The 27,148-nt window shown below is 40.8% G+C and overlaps 1 protein-coding gene across 1 annotated transcript; it reads right to left on the bottom strand.

Moving 5' to 3' along the window:
* Nucleotides 1–1,187: 1,187 nt before the first annotated feature.
* C6 (complement C6) lies at nt 1,188–26,748 on the bottom strand. Its single transcript, XM_040090579.1, has 18 exons — nt 26,719–26,748; nt 24,909–25,066; nt 23,919–24,075; nt 21,516–21,660; nt 20,764–20,905; nt 19,789–19,927; nt 17,671–17,871; nt 13,802–14,042; nt 12,996–13,118; nt 11,861–12,027; nt 10,721–10,946; nt 9,388–9,559; nt 7,310–7,421; nt 6,745–6,877; nt 5,561–5,752; nt 4,947–5,037; nt 3,264–3,505; nt 1,188–1,369 (listed from the first exon to the last, which is right to left on the bottom strand). Exons 1-18 carry the CDS (start codon nt 26,746–26,748, stop codon nt 1,188–1,190), a joined length of 2,853 nt encoding a protein of 950 aa, XP_039946513.1.
* Between the last annotated feature and the right edge of the window lie 400 nt (nt 26,749–27,148).

Genomic DNA, 27,148 nt, shown 5'->3' with positions numbered 1-27,148 from the left:
GAGTCCAAGAAGTGTTTGGACAATGCTCTCAGGCACATGGTGTGATTCTTGGGGTGTCCTATGCAGGGCCAAGAGCTGGACTTTGATGATCCTTGTGAGTCCTTTCCAGCTCAGCAAATTCTATTATTCTTTTCTGTGATTCTGTGGTGGTTTTTTTTCCTGACTGTCATTGTTTTCATGTCTGTTGGTAAAGCAAGAGGTGACTTTCAGTTTTCCCCTTCTTAAAAGGCAGGTTTATACTCAGATTTGTGAAATTCTGAGTGCTGAAGGGAAAATTCTAGTTGCAACTGCTCAGAAGTGATGATTTGTGGCCAAGGAAAGCTGGCGGCATGGACAACAGCTGGGCTGAAGTGCCTCATGCAATTGTTCTCAGGTTTGGTGCTTTAGCAGGTGCACGCAAGGAATCTGTGACGTATTTCTGCAGACTCCAAGTAGAACCACATATTGCATCAGGACTCTGCCCAGTGCATTGTTCATTAAATGTTTATTTTATAGCTAAATACAACATTCACCTTGAGGGGTACCATTAAAATTCCCCAAGCTTTAGGCTTCAGGCTTTCTGCCTAAAGCTCAAACCCAGCGAACAAACACAGAAAGCAAACCTCCTCCCTTCAGCTACTTCAATTAGAAATCACATTGTTTTTAAGACTTCACTCAATCATTGCTAATTGTGGTTTTCAGTGTTTGGTATTGCTCCTTCCATTTGTACTGTGACTTGCTACCCTTTCCCCATTTGATGCCAGAAGTGATGCTGAAGTGCCTGCTCTGTCTGCCTGCGTGACACAGCAGGTACTCAGCCAGTGAGACATGAGTGCATAGCAGTCACAAGCACAAGGACAAAGCAAGAAATGGCTGAGGAAAGGAAAAGTCTCATCCAGCTCTAGGAGAGACCAAAGGTGGTGTTTCTTTTTCTCCCTTTCCATTTGTTCCTCTCCCTTCCTCTGCGCATCTCCAGAGGTGCCAGCAATGACAAGCTGTCCCTATATCCCCAAGCCCAGGTCAGTTTCAGATGGAAAAAAGCCCCTACCACCCTTTTCCCAAAAAGCTGTTAAGTGAGTTGTTTTTTTTTTTTATTTCTCATCTTTTTGTTTTGATGCACTTATCCTTTCATAACTGACCAAGTTTTCTGTGGGTAGCTCAGTCTGTATTTGATGCAATGATCATGGTATCTGCAGAGAGCAAATGGGTTATGGCAGGCAGCTCCCCTGCTCCAGCACCTGAAGTTTGATGCCAGCACATTTCATGGCTGCCAGCATGCAATGACTGACCGTCCTCTTCCTCCCTGTCGTCTCCATCTGGATGCAATGAGGGCGGATCTCTTCTTTGGGGCACTGGTAAGGCATCAGGCAGGAGCACTGGGTCTGTGTCTCTGAGAATGAATGTATGGAAATATAGCAGGAAATGTGATGACTAAAACCAAATTTTATACTTTGATGACATTTTAAAGTCCAACAGGGAAAACCACTATTGGATGTTTTGATATATTAGTTATAAAAAGCCTGTAGTGCATTCACTAGATAGTTGGATATTAGGAATAGAGACATAATCAGCTTTAAACAACAGTTTTTGCAGCAATGGGCCATTGATTTAACTATTTTTATCCACTGTCTTTCCCTGGCTTTTCTTCTAAACAAAGATATATTAAGTTGACTTTCTTTTCCCAATTATCCTTGAACACAATCTTGCTATGAAGTGGAGTCTTAAGGTCCATATTGCGTCAGCTCCTATTTCATTAAAGCTCTCTTTATGAATGCTAAGCTACCTACTGCTGGCCTGTGGTAAAGCTCAGTCCTGCTGGTTATTTCATTACCTATTTCTGATCTAATCAAGTTCTGGCTCTTTATATTCTTTCCCAGAAATTCCCTAGGCGGAGTTTCTGCCTTCAGTTTTTTAACATGAAAAATGTGTGCTTTCCTCAATTTAGCTTCTTTCATGGTACTGCAGTATCTTCTCTGCAGCAGGTTCTGTCCCCTGTTGTGAGTACCAACTACTCACTCTCAGGAAAAACAAAACAAAACATTTATTTCCACTCGTGAAAAGTGGACTTCTGTGGAATGGTGAAGAGTCCAGTTCTAATCACTTGAGCACCACACTGACAACTAATCTTTTGTAATTTATTTTTCTGCCCTCTCTTATTTTTCTGAACAGGGCTCCTCTGTAGGCTTTTGAGAGAAAAACACTGAAATGCTGGCAAAAGATCCAGCTGGTAGTCACTTGCGCAGTGGAAGCAGAGCTAAGCTTTTTAGAGGCTCTGGAATAAGTATTATTTAAGAAGTTATCACCTTTTTCCCAGGAGGACAAGGTGCCTAGAGGTTCCACCATAGCGAGTCTATTGATGGACACACCTGGTCATGCCCTCTGCTTGAACCCACAAGGAACAACAGGTCATGCAGTAATTTTACAGCCATATTTACTTCAGATTCTCTGATGCAGAAATCTTGCATCTTCAAAAGAGGGGCTTAGGATTGCTGCACACTGTTGTTGCTTTATTTATCATTGAGTAGACCAGGTGCAATAAGAATGAGATTTGTCTCTGGCAGCAAGGGATGGAGTGACTCTGTCTATCACTCAGCCGTTACCTGGCAAGAACTTAATTATGCGCAGAGCCATCAGCACCTCAGACATTTACAGAAAAACCTACTGGTTTTATCACCTGGTTACACAGTAAATAGCCAAGTTGCACAATATTGTTTAGAAAATAATCCTCTCAGGGATTATTTACCAATTTAGCTAGTTCATTAAAACTCTTGATAAACAGTTTTCACATAGGGGTATTTGCAAATATAGTTTACCATTAAAATCCCATTAAGCCTGATGGTCCCAGTCTTGCTTTTGAAGTAGTATCATGATTTAATTTCACAATTTAATCATATGCTATAAGTTGTGTGGCCCAGATTAATTCCTGAAGTACAAACTAGGAGTTAGTAGCCTTACAAGGAATGGGTGAAAACATTGCCAACTACATTTTTGTGATTAAGGATTCAAATGTTGATTCTCCTGAAAAAGTTCTCTTGACCACCAAGTTCCTTTTGTGCCTTTCAAATGGGAAATAACAACACTATACTAGTTATGACTAAAAGGGAAAGGTACCTATCTAAGGGTAACACTAGGTAGCAGGGACACAGGACTGACCACACTTTCACACTCTGTGTGCCCAGAGGGACTACATTGTATTTAAATCCTCTTCCCTGAGCAGTGAAAGTCAGCACATTTTTCTTTTACATCCAAAGAGATGGCTAAACCTCACCATTCAGAAGTCATACCTTGACATTCCTCCCAGTCATAGCAGGAGTCATAGCCACAGGGCACTTTCTTCAAGCTATTTGTAGAGAGCTTTGCCCTCTCAATAGCCCAGTCGAGGTTGGAATTATCACGGCAAGGGCCAGCATGCATGAAATGAAATGACTGCACTCCAAGGCACATTTCAGCTGAGTACTGACAGCTGGGCTTGGTCACATTCTGTTCAGAAACGGCATGTAGCACACAGATGTCTTCTGAGTAGTGGCTGCCCAAAGGAAGAAAAGAAAAATTATTTTAACAGGCTGTGGAACAAGTACATGCTTTTAAACAGTCCATCAGATGAAACACAGCAAAGCCTTGGGCAAGCTGGAGATGCATCTAAAGGCCCAAGGCTGCCCTAGCTACTGCAGGACCTGGACCTGATAAAACAAGTGCTGTGAGATGGGGAAGTTTTGGTCCAGTCCAGTTGGGAGGTGAAAGACACGTGTCTGGACAGGAAAAGGAGAGGCTGTTAACTTCACAAGGATGTGAAATTTCTGCAGGGCCTGGGTGGCTTTTCTAAGTTAATGCATCCCTACAGTAGCGTGCACATCTCTTATCTCTGGCACACAGTTGTCTTGGGACCAAGGGCAGGCAAAACCAGTCATGTAGCTTGTAGTTTCCTTTTTACTGTATTGCTCTTGGTTACTGAATGAATTTATTCCGAGAAGGTGCATGCATTTCTAAACAGCATTATTTTGTGTAGCTTAGTCATTTTCCAAAAAGAGACCATAAAATCATAGAATGGTTTGGATTGGAAGGAACCTTAGAGATCATAGTTCTTGCATGCTCCTTGTGCATGGTGATGACATTGGAGAAATAAAGAGAAGGAAAGGAAGAGTTGGGGTCTCCTGTAGCAGAGAGCAGTATAGGTTAAAAGGATGTACTGTGGTGTCTCATTACACTAATATGACTGGGTGCATTAGGGAGAGCATTGCCAGCAGATTATGGGAAGAGACCCTGCATATCTACTCAGCCCTGGTGAGGCACATGTGGAGAGCTGTGTCCAGTTCTGGGTTCCTCAGCACAACAGAGACATGGAACTCCTGGAGCATGTCCAGTGTGGGGCTACAAAGATAATCAAGGGAGAGCAGCATCTCTATTATGAGAATAGGTTATGGAAGCTGGCCCTGTTCAGCCTTGAGAAGAGACACTGAGAGGGGACCCCATCAATGTCTGTCAGTGTCTGCAGGGAGGGGTCAGAGGAGGGACCAGGCTCTGCTCGATGGTGCCAAGCAACAGGACAAGAGACAATGGGGCAGTGAGTGATGCACAGGAAATTCCACCTGAACGTGGGGAAGAAGTGAATTACTGTGAGTGGAACAGTTTGCAGAGAGAGGTCACGGAGTCTCCCTCACTGGAGATACTCAAGTGCCATCTGGCACAATCCTGTGCCGTGTGCTCTGGGATGGCCCTGTTTGAGCAGGAAATTTGAGCCAAGAGATCACTGGGATTCCCTCCAACCTGGCCCCTTCTGGGATTCTGTGATTGTTCATTTATTTCATACAAACAGGGCTGTAATTTGAATACAGAGGAATAGCTAACTAATATCTGAACAGAGAATAGTCTTGATTTGCAGCTATCCTTTCCTTCTCTTCCTGTTCAGTGTCACAACGGCCTCTTGGTTTATCATTGGAGAAACTTTGATTTCTAATTACAGTACTTACCTACAGTCTTCTTCTGGAGACATACAAACACACTGAGATCCAACCTGCTTTTGTCCTGGCTTGCAAATACCTCTAATTTCAGTTTGCACATCTGAAACAACAGAGTGAGAACTACTGTAACTAGTAAGGAATGATCAGAAATATCTTACACTCCTACCATAAAAGCTAAAATGGATTTATTTCTATTTGTCCTAAGTTTATCTCTTCAAAATATCCCCAGTTGGCATACTACAAGTATTTTCATCAGTCTTGGAAAAATCACTGGAGAATACTGTTTAATAGGAGAAGCTGAAGTTTCAATAGAATGAATTTTCCTATTTTGCTTTCATAAAGCCTTGTTAATGCAGTTGGGGTTTGGTTTTAAGCAAATAGTTGCAGTGTCTCAATTTCATTATTAAAGTTTACAGTACATTGCATCCAAAAATTTTCAACTTAATGCAGAAGTTTAGAGCTGAAATTCTGTCACCATGGGAGACACAAAGTGAAACTAAAATTAATGAACAGCTGCTATATGTCTTAAACAGTCATCAGCCTTCTAGTTCTAGCTAGCAGAAATAAACAGTACCGTTGATACCAGCAATATGGAAACAGTAAGTATCTGCAGGCATACTAACCTTTTTCACATGTAATAGACTTCAAAATAGGAGGTATCCAGGACAGGTCTTTCCCACAGGTATACTTTGTGTGACCAGTGGCTATAAATCCAGCTTGGCAGCTCAGTTTCATTGTTTCACCAATGTTGTACTGTTGCTTAAATGGGGAAATTGTGACGCTGTCAGATATTGGTGGCCTGAGGCATACTGAGGCTGTAACAAACAATTAAAAAAAAGCAAAATTCTTGTTGGTTTAATGCTGTGTGGATATTTACAGAAAGTCATAATGCTTTATCTGAAGAACCATATAAAGACACTCAGTAACACTGATCATTTGTCTGACATTAAAAGCTAATAAAAATTTAACATAATTAAGTCTAGAAATTTTCAGTGCATTGTCATAGTCTTTAAAATATTTTTCAAGTATTAACTAAATAATAACAATATGTTTCTAATGTACCCAAATATAAGTAATTTAATTTTGCTGTTTGAAAATAGTAAGATTGGCATTTAACAGCATATTTTAATTTTTCTTTTGTAAGTGGAAAAAGTCAATGGCAATATGAAGCTTGTAAGTATATTCAGGTACTTCTTTTTGTTAAAATGAAGACTAAGTCATGAAATCACACCAAGTTTTAGAAAACTGTTGAAATCTCTCTTGTTAGCAAACACAGACCGATTCTGATCCTTAATTCTTAACTGATCTGTAAATCCTTCAAGGTATTGATTTATGGCAGAGATTTTCAAGGCAGCCTGGGAGGCTGTGGTTAGAAACACATCATCCATTTAATATAAAAGATAGTAGACAAATTCCTGTTAGAACTATTTCTTCTTCAAAACTGTATCAAACTGAAGATATCTATGCTAGTCTGAAAACAAAAGGTGAGTCCTTTTGTTAAAGGTATTTAAAACTAGAAAAGAGTAGGATCTCGCAGCATCGTTAGAAAATTATGATTTTCTAATGTACTGAATATTCCTATTTCCTTACAAAGCACATAATAGTAACACTTCTGAATAGAAAGAGAAGTGATGTAGTGACTCACGATGTTTTTGCCGTGTCTACATAAACTACCTTCTTAAAATTCTGTCTTTTCAGATATGTTAGAGATTCTTTTTTTTAACAACCTTTATTAAAATCTTTTTTGTATGCTTTTCTTCCCCTTCTATTTTGCTGCTGTGCATTTTGTTCATTTTCTCTTTCTTACGTTGGCACTCAACATGTTGCTGTGTCCAGGTTTGATCTGGCAGACACCGAAGGTATTGATAGCCAATGAGGCTATGACCACTCACACAAGCAATTTCAGCTTCCTCCCCCACAGCATACTGGTTCTTTTCATTCTAAAATAATAAAATAAAATAAAAATTAAAAATTAAAAACCCACATCAAAAAGCTCTGCAAGGATCTATGGTAATGCGACTGGGCATTGTTGAAGGAAACAGTAGCAAAATCCTGATAAGATGTAATGAATGCGTGCATTTCCTACTCTGAAATATGAGTCATCCACTCACCAATATAATGATAACTTTGTTCAGTTGCAGTAACTGATGTCATGGTTACAAAACAAGGATTCAAGGACCACTTGAAATGAATTTTACCTTGACTTTTCTTCAGTTAATGGTGTAGTGTGGAGGGCTAGAGTCCTGCAGCATTCCTTGAACACAGCACTCTGACTAGCATAGTAGCCACATTGGTTATCGGGGACATATAGCAGAGAATTTCCAATCTCTGCAACTACTATGCTTTGTTTCTGTATCATTTTTCATGCTCACCCTGACAAAGCCGTATTCTGGTGGGTCTGGTTTAGAACATCCAGACTCAGGTTCACCAATCAAGACATTTTCTTCTCTCTTGGCTTCATCATCATTTATACAGGGAGCATCTCTGAAAAGTATAAAATTGATGTAAGGCTGTATCTTAGGCATTCATGTCACCAAGTAACAATGGCAGAATGTCAGGAGAGCTGCAAGAGTGTCCTGTCATCCTCCCCCTATAATTTTATTCTGTTAAATAAGAGATGGTGGACAAAACTGCAGGTTGACAGGAGGGAGAACATGAGAGCAGTAAATAAGTGCTAAATGCATTTATCAACATAATTAATTTAATATTTCTATACAGCAAAAAAAAAAAAAAAAAAGAGGTGGCAAAGAATGACATAAGAGGAACTCTCTAAATAATCCATGTAATCCGTGTTGCCACCGGGCAGTGGTTAAGGATGGCTGGTCTCTGTGAACATGGAGCTGTACAGCCCATTGTGTCTAACTCGGTAACAAAGAACCAGGGAGCCCGCTGCTTGTAATCCTCTCCTATTCACTCCAGAATGCCCTCTGCTGTCATTACAGCAGGGGTAGTGAAAATCCTGTTTCAGCTCTTGGTCCCAGTGGAAAAACTGAAGCCTTAGACTTGAAGATGAAAAAAACTGAGCTAGTTTGGGGTTAGGATTTGAAGCTGAAACCATGCTAAAAAGGCATACTTGAAGTGGAAATATGAGAAATGTGGTAGCTTCATCCAAACTCTCTCTGTGACTGAGTTCAGATCTAAACCTCTAAGAAAAGAGGGGATAACAAAAAAAGGGGAAACAAACAAACAAACAAACAAACAAACAAACAAAAAATCCACCAAAAAAACAAACAAAAAAAACCCCACCAAAACCCAAAAAACCCAACCAACCAAAACCAAACAGACAAAAAAACCCCCAACAAAACAAACAAAATCCAACCAACCAACCAACAACAACAACAACAAACGCAACAAAAAAGCAAAAACAAAACAAAAAAAAACCAAACAAAAACAAACAAACAAAAAACACCCCCAAAAACTGTGAACTCCAATGAAGAGAAGGTGTTGGGGGTTAAGTTTTCCTATAGAACTTTTTCCCCCCATAAGTTGCTAAGAGACTAAATACTGATGCTTAAAGGGTACTTGACCCACACAAAAGAAGTAGATCGCTTAGTTTGGTGGGGAGGGAAAGGCTCCGGGGCTCCGGGAGCTGAGGGTGTTCCGGCTTCTGCTCTCGGTTTCGGGGAGGACGGTCGGGCGATGGCTAGCTGCGTGAATAGTCCACTGCTAACAGAGGGTCCAGTCCTGGGAATTCTACCACGATCCATTGTCTGCTGAAGTGCCCAGGAATTCGGAGCTCCTCGTCTGCTCTGCTGGAGCTGGGCCAGCCCTGACCAGCCGTTGCGGCTTCTTCAGCACTGCTCACTTTGCCAGAACACCCCCCTGCCTGCTGGGGACCCTCGCCATTCCAGTCATCAGCCCCGGAGTTTTCCACCATTTCGGCTTGGTGCTCTCGGGGGTCCCAAGGGATCCGACTGCCCGTCGCTTGTGAGACAAAGCCCCTCGGGGTTCTTGGTTCTGTTTATTATTATTGCTGTTGTTGTTTGTTGGTCCTGTTATATTTACTAGTAAAGGACTGTTATTCTTGTCCCCATAGCTCTCACTGAAAAGCCTTTTTAATTTTCTAAATTATAATAACTTGAAGGGAAGAGATTGGAATTCCTCATTCCTAGAGAGACCCCGCCTGTCCCTAGCAGATACCTGTCTTTTCAAACCAAGACAGATGGAAAAGCTTTCTCCTTGGCTTTGGAAAAGACACCGTGCAAAGCAACATCCAAGATCTACATCTACAGGCATACCTTAGTATGCAATTCATCAGCAATATTCTAGGAATAAAGATTAATAAATCCAAATGTGAAGCAAATTGCAGAGGTTTTCAGAGTTGCCTTTTCTCTGCTCCACTGAAGAAACTCAGAGGAGGAAGCTGTCTGCTATTCTTCCTTGGTAGTCACAGAGCCACTCTGGAGGGCTCCTCAACTATCCCATGACTATGGAGATCTTTTGATCTTACCTGTCTGTGAATACAGAGACATAACAGTCCTCCTCTTCTTCCCACTGCCCTTCACATGGCTTCCCGCCATTCATTGGGGAGGGGTTATTGCATGCCCGCGTCCTTCTTTTTTTGAAGGAAGCACCGCATGGACTCCATTCAGACCAGCAACCCCATCGGCCATCAACAGCAACTGCAAGGAATGGAAGAGATGCCATCTTTTATTGGCAGACCAGTACCATACACAGTATTTCTTTTAAGGCCACAAATGAGAGGGATGATGGTAAATGCGTAATAGCCATTTTCATAAGATTTAAAATTGTTAATGTTACGGGAGAAGATTGTATCTAGAACAAAAAGTTTTCCAATAGGTGTCCAGCCATCTTCCAGCTGCTTCATAAAACAAAAAATACATTTACTTTTCTAATTTTGATTGCAAGTAACATTAAAACTCAGAAGCAGCATATTTTATATTTTTATTGTACACACAGATGTGTGTATCTTCATGGTAGTGACAACTTTCTTAGGTCATTATTTAATGAATTTGCAAATAAATCTGGGTTCTAATACCATGTCTAAACACCAAATCTACATCCCATTCTAGTTAAATGAGAACATTACTATCACTGTCTTCTCTTAATCCCTGGCATCTATGTAACACCATGAAATATGTTTGTTGTTTTGTTTTGTTTTGTTTTTTCCATACACACCCTTCCTTTTCTGCATGCAACAGATTTTCTGTATCCATCTGTCTTCAGTTGATATTTCTTTTAAAATATTCCTCTCTCAGGGTCAGATAATGAGACCTGTATCTGCCTAAGTAACTTTACCTTATGTTCACTTTTTGTTGTATATTATAAACATATAATCTCTTTTGTTTCCTGAAAGTATGACACCAGTGCCAATTTAATTCAAAAATGTTTTTGCATTAAATTTCTCTTTAAACTCTCCTTATGACAACTGATTTTTCCTTCTAAACTGCAATCAACAATTTTTACGTTTATTAGCCATTTAGTCTTAAGCGTAATAGGCTACAGGGAAAGCTAAGCAATGGGTTTCTTAATTTTTTTGCATCAATTATCTTTGATTACAGCTTCACCCTTACTGCTGAATCGCTCATTTCATACTACCTTACTTATGTAGCTAAGGAATATTTTACCATGTCTTACACTGTCTTTTGAGTTGTGGCTATTCAGTTTGAGTTTTTTATTTGTAATCCCTACGTTTATTCTTATGCTTTTTGGACATCACCATGTGGTAAGAAGCGCTGTGGATTTAGTAAGGGTGGGTTATGGCAGATTAACCCCTGACAAAGAGCTAGCAGAGGGACCACATTTGCCATCACCCCTGATACCTGATGTGTACCCCGGAGCCCGCGTCTCGCAGTTGGTGCCGTAGGTGCCGGCCGGGCACAGGCAGAGGCACTCTGTCCCGGAGAGCACGGGCCTGCCATTGTTGGGGCACGGGGCGCACTGGCAGGGGTCAAACCTGCCCGCGTGTTCCCTCAGGGCTCTCCTCAGATGGCGGCGCTTGGTCACAGCGCATGGCACGTTCCTCACCAGGTCCACGATGGGCGACACCTGGCAGAGAGCTGTTCAGTCAGCAGGAACCGAAACACAGCACGGCCCTCACAGGGGTAGCCAGAGCATTTTAGAGGAGCTAGGGCCGACACATGAAGCTGTATCACACAGGAATTATGGTTGTTTTAAAGGAGCACAGCAGTGCTATACCTTTATGTTATCCTGTTCTTAATTCTTTTATCTCCCCAATTTAGGACTCTGTGAACCAGGGGAGAATCAACCAAGTGGGATACTATGTCCTAAAATTCAGGACACTCTCTACCACACAACATGTCACAATGTGATGTACGGTTTGCTTCCATCCAGCCCCTGTCATTTCTGACATCCCTAGGTTGCCTTCAGGAGTTCAGCAGCTGTAGCAGGAGAGACCTCAGTGGATGTTGCATTCAGGCAGGTTTTGTTGTTTGCCCTAAGTGCCACTGAGCAGCTGCTGTACCAGCTGCAGAGGCAGACAGCTTGGTGCACTCACAGCAGCACCAGCAGGCTGCATTTAGAGGAGCAGAACAGAGAGAGAGGGCGTTGCTGTTTTATTTCATTTTAGCTGAAATACTTTGCAACATAGGCCTGATTGGGGAATGATCCCATGCACTATTTTCCTGCACAGTAACTAACCCCCTATGTTAGTCAGTGCCTATGCCTGAGCTTCTGCTGGTGCCAGAGCAATTAATTCACATTCCTCATTCTTAATCCCTCTCTCCATGGACAATGCAAAACCGGTGTGCCTTATAAACAACATGCACAAGAAGTTGTCCTAATAAAAGTTCTGTATGTTTATGTTATGCCCATATTTATGGACATTCATATTGCACACAGCATTATCCCTGTTTACAAGGAAAATTATCCACACAGCTCTATGAAGAGCTGCTAACCAGTTAGTCTTTGCTATCTCCGTGTTTTTCTTGTCCTTCTCTTACCTCAAAGTCAATCACCACAGGATTGTCCTTTGTTGATTCCAGCCAGTCTGTGAAGACTCTGTGTCCTGGAAAAGCCCCCTTTTTCTCCCAGGCCAGAGCTGCTGCATACTCTGACATGCCACCTTTTACCAGGGAAACTGATCGTTCAGCTGACTCCAAAATGGAACCTGAAAGATGATTTCATCACAGTATTTTCAGACAAAGGCTTCCAAAGACAGTGGATGTCACAACAGAACTATAAGAAAAAGTATAAGAGGATATTAAAGAATATACTAAGATTAATTTTTTGAAACTATCCTTGGAAAAATGAAGTCAAAGCTCAGAAGAACAATTCCTGCCTCCTATGACAGCAGCCTGTAACAATATTCCAAATAAAAGTGTTTAAGACCTGAGCCATGGGGATATCCAGAGTGTAAGACAGTTGTGGAAAATGCAGAGGATGCGGCAGCCTCCTCTAGAACACACAGCATGGCAGGAGGATACTTTTAGAATGCACAGCATGGTAGGTTTAGTCCTGGCTATAAACATCCAAGTAACAGATATTCATCAACTACTGAGGACAAAAACATGGTGGAAGTGATGAAATTCCTATTCTTAGTGATGCAGAACATGACTCCTGCCATTGTCCTGGAAAATGAACCAGCTTTCTGCAGTTTCTGAGACACATTTCTGACACCCTGGTACCTAAATGTCTGCTTGGCATGAGGGAGGTGGGAAGTCAGGGAGTGTGTAATTGCTGCCCAACATTCTCAATGAGCTCTGAGCAGCCCTTAAAGAATATCAGGGACTCAGTCATGGACACAAATTTCTAGTTTTGCTCATTTTTTCAGTTCAGTATTCCTGGCCCTGGACCATGTTTGACAGATCTGTCACCAACTGGAGAGCCACTGCCACCAGATCCCAGATGGTGCTCCAGAGCAGAGAAATAGCATACCCACATCATAATTTCTTTTGCAAATGAGCATATTATTTCAGTGCTTGTATCAGAGGTGGACAATGAAACGCTGGCTCCTCTGACAGTGGTAGAAGAGCATCTGTAGTTCAACAAAGATGAGAGGTCACCTGGGGCAGCTGAGGGAAGTGGCATTTTTCAGGGTGAGTAACAGGACGTGGGCCCTGTTCTCATCATGGTCACCTTCATGTGTCACAGTCATCCTGTTTGTGGTGCATCTGGTACTGACTTTCTTTTTCTTCCGGAAGAACACACGCTTGGTTGTTTCTGTTCGGACACACTCAGTTGATTCTTCAATTGACAGGCCTAGAAATACCGAAGAGCAGCATCTTCATCACCACAACCATGATAAATAGCAGGCACCATGCCCCAGGCTCCTACACTGAGGTGGGCATTTCCCCTGCTCCTCACTCGCTGCTGGAGACCACTACAGCGGGCAGGTGCTTCCCCACGTACAGTGTTGGACAGAGGCGCGCTTCAGCTGCCCTCCCATGCCCATGCAAGTTACAGCAGTAGCATTAAAGATCACAGCTTTTAACTTTAGACTTCCATTTTTGTGGTATTATCTTTTTATTTCGACAGTCTAGCAGCCATGGGAAAATTTTAAAGTGATTTCTAATCCAAATTATCAACTTTATTGAATGCATCCCAAGAATTACCCCTTAAACCTCTCAGACCTCATTCCCATGCTATAGGATGCTGGAACATCTTTTCCTGGTGGCACCTGGTCTTGGTCTGAAGGTCTTAAGTGGTTTCCCTGAACACAGTGACATTTACCAAATGAGAAATCTCCTGAACTTTTCAAATACTGTGTAGATCGAAAAGTTCTTCTCGCTCTATATGTAAGCAATGTGAGTAATTAATGAGTCTGTAAAAGTCTGAAGATTTTTTTGCTGTTGGAGAACTTACTCTGTGATTTAAGACCTAAAAACAGGGATAAGAAAAGCTGTTAAACAAATAAGGACATTTTCTTGTTAAAGATTACATACCCGAGTTCTGAAGTTCCTCAGAGCTGTACTGGTAAAGAATATCATAGGAGCCACCCATTTTCCCAGAGGTGTAGTAATGAGTGCCAAAGTAATCAAATATTCTGCTGTATAAAGCATAGTTGTACTCCAGGGGCAGGTGGTTGAGTGCTTTTAGAAAGCCATCTGATAGCTGCAAATCTGACTCCTTCATTGTGAAGTTTGCAACAGAAATTACTTTATGGACTCTAATAAAGTTGGAATTCTGGAAATGATAAAAGTGGAGTTTTAGCACCTTCAGAGGGAGATAAGTGCATAAACTAGAGAAGCAAAGAGTATATCCTGAGATACACTGCAAGAACAAAATAATCCTGCTATCATGATGTTTTAACTACGAGCAAAGCAGCTGTGGATTTTCCAAGAGCACTGTGATGTTCTTGAGGGCTATCTTGCATTGTGGGAGTACATAGCAAATATTCCAGTACTTCTATTGCAGTAAAAAATAGGGCTCACCAAACACCTACCAATCCAGAAGGGTTCCTGCCATAAAAAAAAATACCAGCAATTGGTAAAGCGACCAAAAGGTTCTGAGGAAGGCTTCACCTTTTAACTGTCTGTAGGTTGCTTGCAGCTAATCTGGTGAGTATTTTGAACATTAACTCTGAAATGCCACCATTTATCAGTCTGTTAAAACTGAAACTAAACGTAGGGATAAAGACCTCCTTGAGTTAAAGTGTCAGGCCTCAGTGTGAGAGGTAAAAAAAAAAAAAAAGAGAATGTTCAAACACCAGAAACATAAAATTTGTAGGATATCCTGAGGTGGAAAGGACATCTCTTATATGTAGAAAAAAATACATGCTTTTAAAAGAGCTTTGTCATGTGTTTTTGCAATGCCAGAGTTTGTTTATGTTAATATTGTACTAAGTAGAAAGGAAACAAATGGAAAATACTGAAAGAAGGGATTTGTAAAGTGACAAGGGGAATTATAGGCACAAGGCCAAAGCAAAGTGATCAAGAGAAAAAGGGGGGGGCAGGAAACTGGAGCAAATAACTATCTGGCAGATAGGAAAGATTCATTATAAAACACCTTATGTTTTATACATAGGTTCTTCTGCTGGATTTTACTGCTTTGCTCCACTCCACTTACTCAATTTTCAATAGTGCCAGCTAACATTTCAGTCAGGACACACAAAATTCTGGGCCACTTTGGCAAATATTGATTTTAAAACTTCAGCTGGTTTCAGCATGCGCTTACATGCAATCTGGGAAATCCTGGGCATGAGTGCAGTCTGGGAGAAGAACTCATGGAGAGCAGCCCTGCCCAGAAGGTCTTGGGGATGCTGCTGGGTGAGAGGCTGGACATGCCCCAGCCATGGCACTCACAGCCCAGAGAGCCAAACGTGTCCTGGGCTGAACCCAGAGCCCCGTGGGCAGCAGGGGAGGGAGGGGATTCTGCCCCTCTGCTCTGCTCTGCTCTGCTCTGCTCTGCTCTGCTCTGCTCTGCTCTGGTGAGACCCACCCGGAGCACTGCATCCAGAGCTGGGGTCCCAGCACAAGAGGGACAGGGACCTGCTGGAGCCAGTCCAGAGGAGGGCAAGAACAATGATTAGAGGGCTCAAACAACTCTGCTATGAGCAGACACTGGAAAAGTTATTCAGCCTGGAAGTCTCCAGGGAGACCTCATTGTGGCATTGTGATACTTCAATGAGGTTTAAATAAGAAAGTTGGAGACAGACCAACTTTTTAGTAGGGCCTACAGCAGTAGGGGAAGGTTTCAAGAGGGTAGATTCAGACTGTATAAAAGGAGGAAAAAAATTATGATGAGGATGAAACAATAAAGCAGGTTGCCCAGAGAGATGGTTGATGCCCCCTCCCTGGAAATATTCAAGGCTGGGTTGGACAGGGCTCTGTTCAATAGCATCTAGTTAAAGATGTCCCAGCTGATTGCAAATCGGACTAGGTTGCCTTTAAATGTTGATTGCAACACAAATTATTCTAATATTTTATGATTCTACGATTCTATGATTAAAGGATCAGAACTCATGAAGACATACTGGAGGACCAGTATGCTTAATTAAAAATTTTCTGGTAAATAAAAATAAATTTAAAGAAAATCCAGTCTTCATATTTCTTCCATACCAATATGGAGAAATGCATAGCACTTCAAGTGTCTAGGGCCCTCTACAGACTCTGGGATAGTAATGAAAAATCTCTATGCATATATTTATATGCAATGTGTTCATTTATATGCATATATGCAACATATATATGCATAGCATATATTTTAATATACATATTTATATATTATTTATACACATTTTAGTATATGGATCTGAATGAGATGTCCCAAAGCACAGTCCCAAAGTTCCTCCCTCCTTTTAAGTGATCAATATAGTCTTCTTTTTTCACTATATAAGGAAGTGTTGCAAATATATTTGTAGGTCTGTCAAACATACTCTTGTGCACATCTACCGACAAATACTCACTTAGACAATTTATGGAGACAGAAATAAAAATAGCAACTTCCTGTCTGATACAGTAGATAACACGATGAAGGCACAATCCTGCTGTGGATTCCTTAAGAAAGAATTTTAAACTGTGTCATCTTTAGCCAACACCTGATTAAGTTATTGGTGGGTTTCTGTGTTTCACAGAATCATGGAATAATTTGGGTTGGAAGGGACCTTAAAGACCATCTAGGATCAGCCCCACTGCTGTGGCCAGAAACAACTTCTGCTGGACCAGGTTTCTCAAAGCCCCATCAAACCCAGGCTTGAACACTGCCAGGGATGGGGCATCCACAGCTTGTTTGGGCAACCTTTTCCTGCACCTCACCACCTTCCATGACAACAGTGCTGAAAACCAATCTATATGCAAAAGAACTTTTCTGTTGGAAGTTTAACCTAAACTAACATTTTCATAATTAGCTCTGGTCTGGGTTTAAGCCAATAAGAAGCCACTCTTGCCCCAAAATAAACTTGCCAATTGTACCAGAGAGCAGCCTGATCTCTGTGCAGTTGTCTACATGGACATGAAAGTGAACTGCCTTCCAGCAGTCGGAACTTCAGGATAGTTGCATTCAAACTAGAAGCAATGGATTGTTCAAGCAATCAAGTTGCTTAACCATTAGGACAAGTGAGCAATGCCGGCAGCAAACTTCCATCATAGGAAGTTAAGACGAACATTTTTGTGAAAGTTTCACTGTAATTGCACTAGAACTCCGGGTTTTCAACAGGCTTTAGCTTTGTTCAGTCCTATGGCCTTTCCCATGCAGAAGTGCAAACAGTAGTCCATCATTTACTGCCATTAAGCTATAAAGATACAAAGTCTTTTACCCTACTGGTATTCATTTGTTTAAAGGCACAGAATCTTATGGGGAAAATGTTATTGTTCTGAGAAATTTTTCTGTGGGTGGGCTATTTCTGAGATTATTTTTATGACCAAATCCTTCTTGACAGACATGAGACTCCAATATGCAAGTTAGTTACCAAATAAAAAAATAATGTAGATTGATACCCAGTACATGTATATGTATAACATTCTTGAGTGCACTTCTTTTATTTTTTGGGTCGTCTGCTAGTGTTAGGTGTTATGTCGTCTTAATCTATAATTAGGATAGGGGAAGAAATGGCTTGCCCAATATAGTAATGTCAAATATATGCTTTTTGAAAGTGGAATAAGCCTATGTTTTCTGTGCTAAACCCAGAAAACCGTGATGCATCAAAAGGTATGTAATAACCAGGAATATGTTGTAATATCAGAAGCGGATTTTTAAAATTCCTTATTCTAGTGGCCCAATGTCTTGATAGGGAAAGTAGCCTTTGGCAGTCAGTTCGGAAAAGAGCAGACAGAAATCAATCAAAAGAAAGAAAGCGAAGGCAACATTCAATTACCTTTTCATATGAGGCTTTAATAGCTTTCTTGAAGGAGGAAGATGTTGTAACCTGGACACGTGTCTTTCTTGAGAATAAATATGGGATACCAGAAGAACTTTTACCACTGCGAATGGATGAACTACTGTCAGTAGTACTATCACTCAGGGGAGTTAAATCTTTGTAGAAATCTGATGTTACATCATCCTCTTCATCTGTTACCTGGCAATTCAGTAAAGCAAAATGCATTTGCATAAATGATAATAAGAAACAGAAAACTATTAAGCAAAGAATTCTTGATTTCTTTTTTTTTAATGGAAAAATATTCCAAATTATTTTAGATGTGAAAGTAAGCTACAAAACTGTTCTTAACACAAAAGACGAGACTGAGAAAGGCTAAGAGGAAAAATGAATACAAGAAGCAGACTTACTGATAGTTGTTTATACAACAACAACAACAAAGCTGTAACACTTTCTTCTAAAGCTTCTCACTCCTGTGCCTTAAACCTTAGGAATATTTTTCAACAAGTTTCAACATACTTTTAAAAGAATTCCAGACATACATGTTGTGTCCACATCATGACTACTTCCCTACCCCATGGCTTCTATATTGTACAATTTTGGTGCTTCCTGACTTTTCTTCTCAATTTCCAGCTAGAAAAATGAACAGGTTTCCACAGGAGAGTCTTAGAGGATACTTGGACTGTTAGCGCCTATACTGCATGATGGATTAAAGGCAGATGAAGAGGAATTGTGAGCATGAGTTGGTGAACCTACAGTGGTGGTGTTGAGCAAGCACCAAGGCAACCTCAGCCACAGATCAGAAATTACTTACTTCCCAAAATTTGGGAAAATCTCTGTGTGTTTTTGAAAAACAAGATATTTTTTCCCCTCCTCTAGAACTGTTTGCTTAATAGGGCTGCCCAGCATTTTGGGATATGAGGCGGTCCATTCTCCCCCTCCACTTCCATTTTACAGGTCATATGCTTTTGCAGGAAAATACACTGCAGTTACAAGAAGGCCCAATCCAGTGACCCTTCTATATGAGAAACTGCTCTAAATGTTAAAAGATAAAGATGCACTCTTAAAAGTGAGCTTCACAAATCCTTAACAGTTCCGCAAATGGGCATCAGTAACTTAATGAACCTTACTGGCTATAAAGAGACCTGGGAAAACCAAACACTGGTTTTCCTCTGAGGTGTTTCTGCACATAGTAATTTTTCACCATTGTTGACAAATCCGACATGGCATGGCCAATTCAGTTGCAGTTTCTGTGGAATGTAGCAGGGTGTCCTTTTTCCAGCTGTCTTTCTTAAAGTAATTCTAAAATCTCACAACACCGATGGCAAAAATCATCAGTTTGCATTATTTTCTTCCCAATGCAGCATCTACTGGCTTCAAACATGGCCTGCTCATGTGTACACAGCCAGATGTTGTGCCCCAACCATAGTATTCAAAGCATTTTCTGAATGCTAGTGTCAATGAAAATGGTATTAGTGGTTCCTAGATTTTTTAAAATATACACTCCAGTTTCATTTTGGTTATTTCCCAGCCTGTTGTGTAAGCTTCCTCTCCCGGCTGTGTCTATTTCGTCCTCCTGTTTCCCAAGCTCAGTGCCTGCCTCCTTTTCCTTGCTGCACTGTGGAGGGGTTGGGCAGGAAACAGGCTGGACTGAGGGGTTGACATGGCTCAGGGAGGAACTGGGTCCCAAGGCCGCAGGTGATAGGAAGGAAGCTGGAGTCCATAGCTGCTGCCATCGGTACTTCAAGTACACAGAAGCTGATGCTGGAATAAGCTTTGGAGTTGAGCAAACCTCTGCTTAGATGATGTCTGTCTAGGAGAAGGCCCTTGGTACCCAAGTTAGAATAAAATAAGGCCACAGCCACAAGGAAGCAGGAGAAGCTCAAATCCATCATATTGGCTCTCATATATGGTGCATTGAGTTAACACAGATCTGAAAAACGTGAGCGGAGCAAGAAAATTTATCCCCTTTCCACACATCAACTGAAGCATGTTCAAGCCTTATCAGGTTGAGAAATCTTGTTCTAAAACATAAGGTACTATCTAGCACTTGAGCACTTAACTTGGACAGTGATTACAGCAAGGGTTTTACAGCCTGGAGCTGCTGCTTGAGAGTACCTGAAAGCTGACAGCCTCCAGATTCGCAGGGACACGATACAATTTCCTCGTCTCATTGCGCTTCACTGTTGTGCATTGTCCTCCATTGAATGAGTTGTCAAGAACTTCACCTCGGCTCTCTCCTGCCAGAATGTGAAATCTAACAAAAAAATAATTTCCAGAGATTAAAAAGCTCCAGAAAGATGTATGGACTTGAAATATTTCATGTTATTCAGCTGCATTGAGGTATTGTAGAATAGATTGAGAGCATCTAGGTCATGTTACTTCTTTGAAAGGAACTACAACACCTTCTCATTCACACCGAATTCACCTGAAAAATACAGTAGCATCAATCCGATTTCCTACTTTCCAGCAGTGCCTCACCTTACAGATAACCCCAGAGTCAGCATAAGGCGGTCAGTCTTAAGTGGAGAACCTAAAAATGGTTCTAGGGAAATGAACTACTGGTTCTCTATTACTACCATAAGTGATGTTACTGGACAACAGTGAGATCAAAATTCAATTAAAAAATTCAAGTCTGCTTGGTGTCACAGGCATCCCATGTTTAGGCTTTATATTGCTTTAATTAATAGCATGGAAGAAGTATCCTGTGAAATGTCACACAGACAAACAACATCTGTAGAGTAACATCCTCAAAGTTTCTGAAGCACTTGTCAGGATGTACAAGCAAGTAATTCCATGAGCTGGAAGTTGCCCATACATGCTCTGGTTGCTGTGGGACAGAGCAAGTCACTCAGGTGTTCCTTGACACCTCTTCATCTACTCTACCAGCAGTGCAGAGCAGGACGGGAAGATGCAGCAGGCAAGTCCTAGCCTGATTGTTTTGTTGCATTTTTATAATTTCTTGCCAGTTTTAACTTGAGAGATTATATGCTTTAATGAATGCTCTCACATGCTAACTGGGAATTGTTTTGTTCATGTAAATTAGTGAGGTAACAACTAAAGCTTACAAAAAAATTAGCAGAGTTGGCTTACCCACTGCCTATTAATTGCACACCTGGGATGCTCTCATACTTTCGGTTACACACAGTCTTTTTTCTTCCACAGTTTCTTTCATCAGAGTTGTCCCCACAGTCATTTTCTCCATTACATTCCAACGTTTTTGAAATACAGCGACCTGCACCAGAGAAACAGCAGCAGTAAAGGTTTACCATGTCTAAATGTAGAAAAGGGCAGTCTTGTCTTTTTCCCTGGTAAAGGTGTGAGCTTGCCATAGATGTTAACACTGAGTTAGTATAAGGCAGGAATTATCCCAATTAAGAAATACTTGTTTTAATTCTGTGAGTTTTTCTTCATTTTAAAGCTGCAAAGGCTTAATTTTAACTCTAGCAAAGGGATAATTAAAATTATTTAGTCTAATCAGGTATATTTAAATTGAAGCAGACTAGAAAGAGCCACAAGCCTAATAAAAATAGTGAGAATTTATGTTCAAATTCTATGGTTATGTTTGTATCTGAAAAATTTGTGCAAAGAATTATAATTTGAATACTGCTACTGTCCAGCAATCATGATCATAGTGACATCCCAGGCTAGGGACTGCATTTTAATTACTTTTTAATTAAAAACTGAAAAAAAATATTAATACATATAAAATCCTCACATAAACTTTTCTTCCTGGTCCCTTTTCCCTGGAATCTATGCATGGAATGTATGGATGTTTTTGTCTCAGTAGCTAATATTTTGACTAACTGGTAATACTGCAGTTACACAATGAGGATTATCATTACCATTTTCACACTGAAATTTATTCTTGCAGTCAACTTCCACTATGCTGCAGAGCTTAGCTGGGAAACACGGACGAGAATCCACCAGTGGCTCAGTACAGGCCTGGCCCCCAAACTGGGATGGTCGCAGGAGTGTCCGGGTACGGAACTGAAAGGCAGATGAAATAAACACAGGGTTGTTTTTGTGAGCTGCGTTTGTAGCTAAGTCCCACCCAAAGCAGAGTCACAGTCCTCAGTGCTGCTGAAGCTTTACTGGAACCAGAGCCCTAAAGGAAATAATCAGTCATTCTCGTCTTTCTGTTCTACCATACTATCATCCCAAGTAAGGCAGGCAGGGAACTGGTCTCCAAGAGCCTCATTAGCCCTGATGGAGCATAAATTATTAAACTGCAGACTACCTGCACTACATCACCAAAGGAATCAGAAATTCCATCCCTGTGTCTTCAATATATACAGTAGGAAATTATGTGAGGACAGACTTACAGAGATTTTTCCTGTTCTTTACCATCTCGGTTGAATTAGAAATACCCTGACAGTGACAACCTAGCTGGGTTGACTTGCAAATGTGGGTCCTCTTGTTGAGGAGAACTGGATGACTTGAGAGAACAAAAATGCTTTTCCTGAAAGTTTCTGGGAACTCATTGAGTTTTCTTTCCCTGAGTCAGCATCCTCCACACAGAACAGTAAAGCTGAAGAGTGATAGATAAAGCATTTCAGATATGCTTTCCACTCCACTTCATAGGACTTCTGGTGAGACCTGTCTGCATGTGCCTGAACAGTTTCTCCTCTAAGAATGTTTACCACAGGAAAGTATGGTTCCTTGCAGACTTCTCTCTCTGTAGAGAGACCCTGAAGACAAACAGCACAGGAAGATTCTAGTGAAAACTGGTAACCAAGTGACTCTGAAGGGAGAGCGCAAAGTGCAATACCAGAAAGTTTTCAAGCTCATGAGAACCATTCCTTATGCTCCATTTCAGTTCCACTGCACTCACTATATTATTTGTCACAGCTTCCACTTCTTTATCTCTCCCCATCAATGGGGACTTTCTTACATTAGTCTTCACACTTACACTGTAATCTAGGTCCTCCATTCTGTTGATTGTTCCTATTTATAAAGGTCACAAAGATCTTTATAGTTTGTAGGGGGAAATGGGCGTCACAGTCCACAAAAGCACTTTTCTGCTTGAAGAAGTGTATGTGCTACACCAGTACTTGAAATTAGTAAAAATAAATGCATTTATAAAGGGATGTAAGGTATGAAATTCAGATAAGAAGGTACTGAAATCAGTCCAATTGAGAGGAACACTCCCTTTCACCTCTTGAAGCTTTCTGTCTCCCAGTCTCTCACTGATTCTCCTTGCTCTGCTCTCACACGGCCCATCCTAGTTGCAACCCCACAGGCTGGTTCACCTCTCCTATGTAGAACAGATTTTGTGTGTCTTTCTCATCCCATTGGGGCATCAGAAAGTTAGACATCTATGCAAAGATATACTTGTGATGTCTGACCGGTTTTTCAGGGTTGCTTTTCAGGCATGGATTTATGAAACCAAGGAGTACCTGCAGAGGGATGTAGGCTGTGTCTGCACAGAGCCATGGAGCTACTCCCAAGGTCAAAGCTCATACCCACCAGCCATATCCATGCAACCTGCTGTCACTTACCTCTATCCTCTAAAACCTTTCATTTGACAGGGCTTGGTTTGATTAGGTCAAATTCACCTAATGAATTTTTCATTTCTTCCCTTTTTACTGTCTCACCTCTAAGTGTACCATTGTCAGCAGAGAAAAGCCCAAGAAGAAAGAAACACTATCCTGGATGTTTGTCCCACAGATATTAGCACAACTACCTCTGGGTGTGTGGGGGAGGTTGTGCATCCTGTGAGGGTTCAGGGAATGGTGCTCTGTATTTCTTAACAGCATTTTCAAATTGATCCTGACTATCAGTGTAAGATACAGGCTGAGAATTTCTAGCCAGTAGCACTTAGGATTTGTTGACTTTTTTCAAGAGATGATTTGATTCTATTTTTCTTGTCTTTAGAAGATACAGAATGTTATAGATAAGCTAAGATTCTGTGATTTTCTCCTGCTTCAGCAGACATGAACATTTTTACAGTTTAGTTGATCCTTTATGTGAAAAATTCCCATTTAATTATGGCAGTGGAAATTTTTAAGCAAATTTATCATTGCAAGCAGTCTCATAAATGGATTTACTCTACTAAATCACCCCTTTCTGGTTTGACCTGCTTATTTTAACTTGTGGTCTCCAGCTCCTGCTGTATAATTCATAACCAGTTTCCCCTGTTAACCTAAACTGTCATTTTCTAGATCAATTGCCATAAAGTTGAAACAAGGAGATCTTTTTAGTATAATTTCTTGCATTATAACCCATATAATACATTTTCTACCTACTTGTTTATTAACACATGGATCACATTCTGACCAAGGGCCAAAGTCTCCAAGCTGACAGTTGATAGGACATGTTTGCTGGTTACAAGTACGAGATTCTTGCTTTGTGCACAGCTGGTCACAGAAGTTTTGGGTATAATATTCATCCATTCTTATTTGCCTAAAAAAATGTAAAAAATTATGCTAGGAAAGAAGAGACAGAGCGTAGGTGTTTTCTGCTTGTGGGTGAAGCTTGACAAAATGATTTGAATCCAACTAAGAAACACTGAGAGATAATATGCAGCTGCAGAATGTTGATTACAAGAAAAATCCAAATATGCCTTAAGTTTAAAGAGCAATTTTTTTTTTTTTTTTTAAAATTCATGTCACTTCGGATGTCCCAGAGGATAGCTACAGACAGAGTCAGGAGGAAAAGAGGGGATTTCTCACAAGTTTAGATTATACCACAGGGCTGCATCAAATTTGATGCTGCTGAATCTTTATTTGACATAATCAGGTGTCATAAAAGTAATGGTGCAGGGAGGAAACTTGGAGCTCACTCCTCCTCTGGCATTGTGCCCAGCGCTGGGCTCCCCGAGTGGGACACTGAACACCAGCTTCATGTGTCCACAGGAGCTGAACACCCAAAGCACGCTGCCAACAAGGTCACTGTCGGACCTGGCTGTCCTCCCTCATTACATCTATTGGCAGATGTTGGTTTGTTTGGAGGCACTGGCTCATAGGATTAGAATGGTCTGAGTTGGAAGGGATCTCCAGGATCATTTAATTCCAGCCCTCCCCTTCCCTCCCTCCCTCATGGGCAGTAATGTTGTATATGCAAAATTTTATCATTTTAAGGCATTGTAATTAAAAGATGATCAATTTGTCTGATAAACACTTGAACATGACAGTTTTTCTCAGTATATTATGGTAGGTGGAGCTTCGGACATGGAAGCCACTCTCTTCTTTTTTCACAGAAAAGAAACATGAAGTAGTGAGATGGCTTGGCCTTACCTGTGCCTGGTCTGTGTGCCAAAATTGCAGGTCTGTGAGCAGGCAGACCATGAACCCCATGGGTAATGTTCACAGTAGCATCCCTGGCTGCTCCCAATCACCAGGCTCAGCAGGACCAGGTGCATTGGCACAGTCACGCCCATGGCAAAGGTGTCCATCTACATCACAGAGACGAGCAACAAAACCTCAAGAAACTATCACTTAGTTATGCCAGAGTTCCTACAGAGATGTCTCTTCTAAAATGCATAGTCTATAAATCTGCTTCAAAATACAAAGGTGCTAAGGAGGGCACCTAGAAAGGGGCAATCACACATGATAGACATAACAGTAATTCTGTAAATTCTTCAAGGATCGATCAGAGGACACAATGGGGTTTTTGGCCCCTTATTTATCAGGAGTACTAACACAATTGTGCATAATTTCTGTCTTTGAAGCTGTTTATAAATGATTTTGATTGTGACAAATAAAGATCCGTTATTGTTCTTCATGACTCAGAAGTATCCTCAAAAATATTTTCTAGAAATAAGAATAAAAAGAAGAGTTCTTTCTATACATTATGTAAAATAACAAAAAAAAAAACCACAAAAAAACAAACAAAAAACCACAAACAAACAAACAAAACCCCACACAAAACAAAACAAAACAAACACCCAAACCCTTAAGACTGGACAGCTCCATCTATTAGCCTGTAACCAATTAATTTTCATATGCCTATAAACCCCCTTTGCATAAACATTTTATTGCAGTGAATTCAGCCTTCTCAAAGCTTTGATTAGCCTATTGAAACTGCAAACCATCACTATTCAAAGCTCATCTGAACTTTCCACCAGCAGGAGAAGCAGAACGTCTAGCCTGTTTCTCACTCCAGTGGTCAATCAAGCTTTATTTGCTGACACAAAAGATTATAGGTAGTCTTTAGGAAGTAATAATGCTTGGTAAACTAAAAACCAAAACCAGCAACAACAACAAAACCACCACCCCCCGCCATTTTTCAGAGAAAATACTTATTAATCAAAAAATGCAAACCTCATCATGAGGTTGAGTCAACACTAAATCTTATAGGCTGTTACAGCTGACATTATAAATTTGGTTTACTTCAAACCCCGCCCCCCAACCCAATAAGACATATAAAAATGAAAGTATTTATTTCAAAACAATACTCCAAAGTACTTAGTTTCAAAAAGTTTGAAATGAATAGTGTGATTGTTTTTCATTATAGGTTTTTAACTACCTATGCTATAATGACTTTTATACCTTGCTGAAAAAAATGAAATTGCATCAAATCCAGCCATTACTTCCTCCCTTAGCAAAGAAAGGCAGTAGTCTTCACACTGTTGAGCAGTGAGAATTTGTAGCACTTTTTACATGGAAAGCTCATCAATGAACAAGCTTTGCAGAGAGATTTAAGTATAATCAAATACAAAATATGATAAGACAGATGAAGTATCAGTTTGTCAGTGGACCAAGAAGAGACAGATATTTTCTCTTTCCTTACCTGACTTCCTGGCTTTTTGCACCAACAACGCCGGCTTGGAAAACAGATGAAGACCTACACAACAATTACTTGCTTCATTCCATCACTGTCCTGTACATAGAAAAACACTCTTCATTCTCATCAGTGAGAAAAACACCAACACATCAGTGCAGCAGAAGCCTTATAAACATTAGCACATGAGAGAGTAATCCAACATTTTAAAGAAATAGAACAAAACAAATCCCACAGAACACTTCTCCATAGGTCCTGTAACCTGTATGCATTGAGGCCAAAACCAAAAAAATCCTCCTTTTTAACTTACTGTAAAATTGTTACCTGAAAAGTTAGTGTATGTTGCAGACTCATGTGACCCTGGTGTGGTTTGCTGCAGTCTTTCAAATGAAAGGCCAGAGGCTTTGTTTGATTTGGTTATCTTTTAATGAAGGCAATTGATCTGATGGGAGGAGTGCTCAGAACTAAATGGCCTCTGCACCTGCACCCCCAGGGAGATGTGTTCTACAGAAGAAGCACCTCTTTGTACAAATCCAGCTGCCCAGGATGAGCCAAGAGGAATCAAAGTACATTTGCATTAGGCCATAGTGGCTCAATGCACTGCGGGTCTCCTTGTGCTGCCCGAGAGAGCTGCACAACATACCTTGCAGTAGGGTTTTTTGCCTTTGTTCTGACAGCAAAAGAGTGAGAAATTGGTGTGAAGGCTCATGCTCATAACTCATTACTGCCTTCACAAGGAAATGGGAGACAAAGT

This window comes from Hirundo rustica, chromosome Z (assembly GCF_015227805.2).
Source record: "Hirundo rustica isolate bHirRus1 chromosome Z, bHirRus1.pri.v3, whole genome shotgun sequence".
Taxonomy (NCBI): Eukaryota; Metazoa; Chordata; class Aves; order Passeriformes; family Hirundinidae; genus Hirundo; species Hirundo rustica.
The sequence above is the reverse complement of the archived record's forward strand: the minus strand, read 5'-3'. Positions and strand labels throughout refer to the sequence as shown.

Excerpts from the sequence above, each read along its gene's own strand:
- C6 (XM_040090579.1), bottom strand. The coding sequence starts at position 26,748 with ATGAGTCTGCAACATACACTAACTTTTCAG. Across the intron at positions 17,872-19,788 it reads TGGAGGCTGTCAGCTTTCAG|GTAACAGATGAAGAGGATGA; the intron begins GTACTCTCAAGC and ends CTGAATTGCCAG. Across the intron at positions 7,422-9,387 it reads GTCTCTGTATTCACAGACAG|AGATGCTCCCTGTATAAATG; the intron begins GTAAGATCAAAA and ends TATACTTTTCAG.